This window comes from Canis aureus, chromosome 24, assembly GCF_053574225.1.
Source record: "Canis aureus isolate CA01 chromosome 24, VMU_Caureus_v.1.0, whole genome shotgun sequence".
Classification (NCBI taxonomy): domain Eukaryota; kingdom Metazoa; phylum Chordata; class Mammalia; order Carnivora; family Canidae; genus Canis; species Canis aureus.
The window spans coordinates 43,779,321-43,786,648 of NC_135634.1; the positions used below are offsets into that span (position 1 = coordinate 43,779,321).

At 56.9% G+C, this 7,328-nt stretch overlaps 1 protein-coding gene and 1 long non-coding RNA gene across 3 annotated transcripts in view; both read right to left on the minus strand.

Moving 5' to 3' along the window:
* The window catches only part of LOC144296173 (nuclear body protein SP140-like protein), a 42,269-nt gene extending 40,306 nt beyond the window's left edge, over positions 1-1,963 (minus strand). Inside the window, exon 1 of one of the 2 annotated variants that reach the window (XM_077869178.1) lies at positions 1,739-1,963. In XM_077869178.1, coding sequence (XP_077725304.1) covers positions 1,739-1,800 — 62 coding nt within the window. In that variant the 5' untranslated portion in view covers positions 1,801-1,963. The remainder of the gene's footprint in view (positions 1-1,738) is intronic. The other variant, XM_077869175.1, reaches the window with a different exon arrangement.
* A 3,141-nt stretch (positions 1,964-5,104) lies between these two features.
* Positions 5,105-6,032, minus strand: LOC144296538 (uncharacterized). Its single transcript, XR_013363636.1, has 2 exons — positions 5,616-6,032; positions 5,105-5,349 (listed from the first exon to the last, which is right to left on the minus strand). It is a non-coding gene; the product is annotated as an uncharacterized LOC144296538 (long non-coding RNA).
* Positions 6,033-7,328: the final 1,296 nt, after the last annotated feature.

Below are 7,328 nucleotides of genomic sequence, written 5' to 3' on the forward strand. Positions count from 1 at the left end.
CATAGCCACCCCCTCCAGCTCGCACTGAGAACCCCTCTGCATGGCCAGGCCTCTGCTGCCAGCCCTGGATATCCCCCTCTCCACCTGCTCCTGTTCCCCACCCCCAACCAGAAGTGCTTCCCTCCCAGCCCCCTCCCAGCACTCCCAGCACCCCCTCCCAGCCCCCTCCCAGTGCTCCCAGCACTCCCAGCCACCTCCCAGCCCCCTCCCAGTGCCCCTGCGAGCCCCTACCCCCACCCCCCCAGCTGTCTGTGCAGAGCACCTGCTGCTGCCTCCTGCTGAGCCAGCCCTAGTTCAGGCCCTGGGTCCTCTCATCCCCTCATCCCCCCCACCCCCCTCCCCGCTTTCTGCCTCAGCAGCCGTGGGGCGTCCTGGGGAGCCACAACACACGTGTTGCCTACTTTCCAGGGGAGACAGAAAGCCCCTTGTCAGAACACAGCAGCTCCTAATTTCGAGAACTGCAGAGTCATTCGGGAAATGAGACGCAGGGTGCTGGGCGTCTGATAGTGAAGATAGGCCTTTAGAGGGGCTGCAGGTTATGGGGGAAGGGGGTCAGAAGGATGGCAGTTAGACTATTTTTTTCTAACGAAGAGCCCAGAAGCCAGCCTGTACGGTAGGATAAGTGTGGCTGGGAGGTGAGAGCCCTGCCACGAGAACCCCCCCCGCTGGGACACACGGGATCACCCCCTCCCTCGAGGCTCTCCTGCAGCAGCCGGCACCCAGCCCAGCCCCTCCCTGTAGGCGCCCCTTGAGAGGCCCCGGACGCAGCCCTAGGCCTTTGCCCTGCCAAGGCCCGCGGGCACCCAGAGCTGGGCCTGGGCCACTTCCTCACACTCAGGCAAGCGGGCGTGGCCCAGTGCAGCCCCGTATGCCCCCTGGCTTCCCACCAAGGCCATCCAGGCCACACACACCCCCTCGCCCCATGCCACCTCCCACCTCCCGTGGGCCCCTGGGTCTGCTGGCAGGGGCAGGCCCACCAACAGAGAGGGTCACACTCCTGGGCACATGCACTCCATCCCTATGTCCCCCTAACACACAGAAGCACGTCAGATGTGGGGGGGCACACCTCCACACCTCCCCCTCCCGACTCTTCTGCACCCGCCCCTGGGAGAGGCAGCGCGGTCCCGGGGAGCTGCCCTCCTTTTTTTTTTTTTTTTTAAGATTTTATTTATTTATTCATGAAAGACACAGAGAGAGAGGCAGAGACACAGGCAGAGGGAGAAGCAGGCCCCACGCAGGGAGCCCAATGTGGGATTCGATCCCGGGTCCCCAGGATCACAGCCTGGGCGGAAGGCAGGCACTAATTCACTGAGCCACCCAGGGATCCCCGGAGCTGCCTTCTCGAAGGAGTCAGAGAAGGGACTGCCCCGATTCACCTTCACCAACATTCTGACCCTCAGTGTCCCAGGCTGTGAAGCCTGAAGCCATGCTTACAGAGCCCAGGGTCAAGGCCTCAGAAGGCTCTTTCTTTTTTTTTTTCTTTTTTTTTTTTTAATTTTATTTATTTATTTATGAGAGATACAGAGAGAGAGGCAGAGACACAGGCAGAGGGAGAAGCAGGCTCCATACAGGGAGCCTGACATGGGACTCAATCCCGGGTCCCCAGGATCACACCCTGCGCTGAAGGCGGCACTAAACCGCTGAGCCACCCGTGCTGCCCTCAGAAGGCTCTTTCAAGCACAGAGGGTATCACCCCACAATGTCACAGAGCGCAGGAGCTTCACCCCCTGGTACTCACTTCCGACCGTCTCCAGGCCATCCTTGTTCCTCTGGGAAGGGTCTGGACAATCCTGGCCCCATGGACTGAGAGCTGGTGGCAGGGGACACCTCGGCCTTCCCTGTGAAGCCGGCTGAGATGAGCACAGGGTGGCCTTGAATCAGGGGGGATCAGACAGAGGGGATGGTCTCGGCTCCCAGGGAGAGGTTGTTGGGGATGGGGAGGGCGAGCAAGAGAGGCCACATGCTCCAGAGCCCAGATCTTTGTCACACTAGCTGGCTGACTTTCCATCCTCTCCCCCACAGGCTTCCCTCCTAATTCTCTGCCCGGTGCAGGGGTTTGGGGAACATTCCCCACCGACTACAGCCCAAGCCAGCGCAACAGCGGGGTATACAGCTGATGGCAGCTAATGGTGTCAGGCGGGATGCCAGCCCAGCCGCCTACTGGCCGAGGGGTCAAGTCACTTGAGCTCTGTAAGCCTCAGTTTCCTTATCTGTAGGATGGTGATAATATGGGCGACCACTTTGCAGGGCTGGTCAGGGGATTGAATGGGGAGCTCTAGATGGTGCACTTGAGACAAGGCGCGGCACCTGCTGGGGCCTCACTGCACGTTAGCCCGGCCGTGGATCCCGCGGGCCGTTGGAGAGCCCGCCTCTCTGGACAGGCCCGCGGCCTGCACGCCAGCAGCAGCTGCGCTGGAGACCACAGCGAAGGCTGCTTCCCCGAAGCTGACTTCTCTTCCCCCCGTTGGCCTCAGCGTTGGAGTTGCACCCTCGAGTGCTGGGCAGCTCCTCAGATGGCAGGACCCTGCAGAAAACCCCTGGGCACGAGGGTCCCACCCCGGCCTGTTTAGGGGTGGGTGCAGGAGTGGGGCAGGTAGAGGGTGGGCCTGAGTGCCCAAGGAACCCCAGATAAGGAGGGGGCCCTGATGGATCAGTGACTGGGGCTCCCCAGCCCATGAGGCCCAGCACCCAAAGGTGTAGCCTTCCTCGAGCCCCCAAGTCAGCACTTCCCGGCCTTAGTTTTCACATCTGTGAAGCCGGCACTGTCTCTTCAGGTTGTGGTTAAGATCAGAGGAGACAATGGGTAGAGAACCCTCCAGACTGTGCCAGGCATGGTTGCCCTGTTCATGTGCTAGGGTTCCCAGAGCGAGGGGCCACAGACGGGGTGGCTTAAGCCACACAGATTTATTGGTGATCAGGGTAGGCCTCACTTAGGCAACATTTGACAAAACCTTCAATGAATTGGATCTATTATTTTTTTTTTAAAGATTTTATTTATTCATGAGACATACACACAGAGAGAGGCAGAGACACATGCAGAGGGAGAAGCAGGCTCCATGCAGGGAACGGGATGAGGGACTCGATCCCAGGACCCCGGGATCACACCCTGAGCCAATGGCAGATGTTCAACCACTGAGCCACCCAGGAGTCCCTATTATTTTATTATTATTATTATTATTATTATTATTATTACTATTATTATTATTATTATTCCTAGGAAGTCATATCAGATGTATTGGGCTGTGAACCCCCTCATCGCTGCTCTAGCTCCGGCTCTAGTATCAGAGAAGAAAAGGTGCCCTTGGGACAAAAGATCTGACTCTGATGCTGGACTCTGCTCCTTACAAGCTGTAAGGGCAAGTCACCTTCTCTGAACCTGTGACCTCACGCCCTGCCCTCCTCTGGACCATCCCCGCTGCATGGTGGGGCCAGGGTGGAGGCCCAGCCATCCATGGGTGAGGCGGCTCCAGGGCTGGGGTAGGTGCTGAGATTTCAGAAGGACCCACCAGATTTTGTGTAGGAAGAGCTGTGTGTCAGTTAGGACCATGTTTGGCTGCAGGGCACTGAAAACTAGAGTCACGTGGGCTTACACAAAGAAGGTTTGTTTTTTTTTTTTTTATCTTGTACAGAAAAAATAAGTTTGAGTTGGGAGTCCAGAGTTGGTGCTACATCTTTGGGGGGGTCAGCCAGACACCATCTCCCCGCCTCTTCCAGGACACTTAGCACCTGGCTCTTATCCTCATGGTTGAAAGATGGCTGCTGTGCCTCCAGGCATCTAATCTGTCTTCTAGGAAGGTAGAAAGGGGATCGGTGAAGTCAGCAGTTAGAGGTAAAGGGCGGACGAGCATGCCAGATGAGTCATTTCCTTTTTTAAGTATCTCCCCGCTGACTTCCCCTCTCATTACATTGGGCAGAACTAGGTCAACGTGGCCACCACTGACTAGAAAAGATCCTGGCAAGTATTTTACCTGGATACACAGCCACCCCCACCCCCACCCCCACCCAGTCAGGGCCCTGCTGGTAGGAAGAAGGGGAAAGTAGGCATTAGGGTAGGTGTCTGGCACGCTGCTCTCCGTAGGGCTCAGTAGAGCCAAGGTGGGTGATGCATCAGAGCCCTGGTGAGGCCAGAGCTGGAGCCAAGAGCCCAGCCCAGGACCACCCCCACCAGCAGCCACGGCTCCAGGAGAGGTCAGAGACTGGGGCTGCAGGTCTGGAGCGCCTGCGTGGCATGGACAGGCCAGGGCTAGGAAGATTTTTCTTTGCCCTCTCGTCTACACACGCCCCCCCCACTCCGCCCCGTGAGCCAGCGTCCACAGCCCCCATCCTACAGAGCAGCGCTCTCTTATCTCTCACACACACTTGCCACGGGGTCTCCCTGATGCTGTGAGCATCGTCCTAATGGGCGGGGGATGGAGACTGCCCCTCAGCTCTGCTTCTGGAAGATTGTCCCCCTCCACTCTGCCAGAGAAGGAATGCGAAGCTGAGGAGGGGGGGTGTGGGGGATGTATATGCTAGTTTTATTGTCAGGGGGCCGGTGACCAGCCTGCACTTGCTGAGGTCTTTAGTAGACGGGCCATTCTAGGCCTGCCAATTCCCAAGGCTGGGACACACAAGCAAGGGGTTGTGCTGGAAAGGGGGGTGAAAGTGGTTATGTAGAGAGAGGAACCCCAAATTCTTATTTCAGTAGATGATGGTGCTGGGCCTGTGGGCTGCCCAGGAGGCTGCAGGGAATACAGCAAGGCTCTCCTGGCTCTGGGAAGGGCGGCTCTTGTTGCTGTTAGCTCAGGCTGAGCCACTTATGACAGGGCATCAGGGGCTCACCCTCACCACACTTCCTTATAGAAGCCCTCCAGGGCCCTCCTGCCCATGCTCGGTTGTGCTTCATTATCTAGAAAGTTCCAGCAACTCAGGAAATGTCATGAGCACCAGGGCTTACATTTGTAACCGTCTCAGAGACTGTGAAAGCCAGAGTTGGTGGCCCAGGAGGGAAGTTGGTGGCCCACCAGAGTGGAGAGAGATGAGAAGACAGGACACTGGACAGGGCATTCCAGGGAGAGGCTGTGTTAGTGGGCCAGAGCCACCATGATAAGCATCACAGACTGGGCAGCTTGAATAACCCAAATTTATTTTCCCACAGTTCTGGAGGCTCCAAGTCCAAGATCAAGTTGGCAGAGTCGGTTGCTTCGGAGGCCTCTCTCCTTGGCTCATAGCTAGCCATCTTCTCCCTGTGTCCCCACATGATCTTCCATCTGTGGGTGTCTGTGTCCCAGTCTCCTCTTCTCATGAGGACTCCAGTCATAAGGCAGGAGGGCCCATCCTCATTTTAACATAATTACCTCTTTAAAGATCCTGTCTCCAAAAACAGTCACATTCCAAGGCCCTGGGAGTTAGAACTTCCACATGAAATTAAGTGGGGAGGGGGGGACACAGTTCAGCCCACCAGAAAAACCTGCTGGGGTCATCTGATGTGGGTGCAGGACACTGAAGAGGCTGGTAGGTCCCCAGCCCCCACGACAGCCAGCAGGTCCCCAGCCCCCACAACTGCCACCACCAGGCTGGGCCATGTCCTCCCGCCTCCCCACCCACAACTTCCCCAGTGCCACATGGCTCCTTACCTCTGCGACCAGCCCCAGCGCCTTCTAAGGCAAGATTAGCTTTTCAAACAACATCTAAGCCTTGATGACAGCACCTGCTCTTTGCCCGTGGTGACTCATGGGAGAACTTGAGGCAAGGTCAGGAAGGAGGCTGGCACAGGGTTCGGTGGGTGAAGGTAGGGTTCACTGGTCACTCCTCCCCCGAGGCTCCAGGAAGGTGACCATCCAGGCCTCTGCCCGGGTTGGGTTCGTCGGGTCGCTGTCACTCTGCTGGCCCAGGCACCCTTCTGATCTGCCACTGGCCACGCTGCCGGAGCCTGCAGATCTGCAAGGGGAATGAGGAAGCCAAAGAAGAAGCAGTTCTCAAGAAGGAGAGAGGGGGCGGGTGGGGGCTCCCCCTTCCCTCTTGCCTGGCCCTGCAGGACTGAGGAGCCCACATCCCTCCTGGGAGCTACACGCCCTTGCCCAGCCTAGCCCCAGGTGACCTGTTCTGCCTGCGGTGACCCGGACAAAGCACGCTGTTCCTACCCACACTCAGGCTTTCTGAAATTCGAGGAGGCCAGGAGGGTGGGGAGGGGGGGTCCTGCACAGCCCAGGCCCAGCTGGCCGGGCTAATTTTAGGTTTTTCCCCAGCCTGACCGAGGCCCACTAATCTCCATCCAGCCAGAGAATGCACATTGATCAGATGGTGCCTTCACTCACGGTCCCCCACACCCACCCTGCAAGAGCCTGCAAGAGAGCCCCTCCTTCTATCTCATTTCAACCCCTCTTTTACCTGCCTCCATCCCACCCCTCCAGAGAAAGCTGCCCTGACCACCACCTCCCCAAGAGAGCTCTCCTCCCCCCAGCGCCTGGGGCACCTACAGACCCAAAGCACAGTGGGCCCTGTGTTCCCAGCGCTGGTGTGGTACTGCGCCCAAAATAAGCACTAGGTTAAGTATGGTTGGAATGAATGAATGAATGAATGACCACTTTATTACAAAGTGGCATCGGGTGCCTCAGAGAGGTTAGATCTAAAGTTAGCAAGTAAGGTCTAAAGAGCTTAAAGTTGAAATCAGCCTTGAAACTCCATCAGGAAGGCGTAAATCTCTCAACAAGTTCAATGGGACCATATTTCTTCCACAAGACCTGTCTCCTCAGATACCCCCCCCCCCAACAAAACCTAAGGAGAGGGATCTAGTCCTTCTCCCTCCCCTCCGACACCCCCACCCCTGGACTCCCAGGTGTCTGCCCAAGACTTAGGGCTGACAGGTGCTTTGCAGGGATTCTCGGGCTTTATGCAACAGGTCCCCCAAAGAACCCACATCTCGAAATCTTAAAAAATTAAGAGGCTCCCATCGGCTCTCATTCTCCTCCAGGGGCTGCTCCTCTGTTGCCGTGGCAGCCGGGGCAGGGCCCAGTAGTGCCTCAGAAGGACCAGCAGGCTGAGGAGGAAGCCAGTGAAAAGCATAGAGACAAAAAAAAAAAAAAAGCATAGAGACAGTAGAGACTGGAAGCCTGTAATGAACAGCCAGTACGCCCAAGTTTTAAGGAACCCTAAAGTAAAGGGGAAACCCTCCGACTTCAAGCATGAAAAGGGAAGTGCCCTAGGCTAGAGCCCAAAGCTATCAGCCAGGAGAAGACAGCTGTTCCCCTTACCTCATCTTTCCCCCAGAGTCCAGTGGATTTTCCCCACCTTTTTATTTGACAATTTCGAAACACAGAGAAAAATGGAAAGAATGTACAGCCACCCAT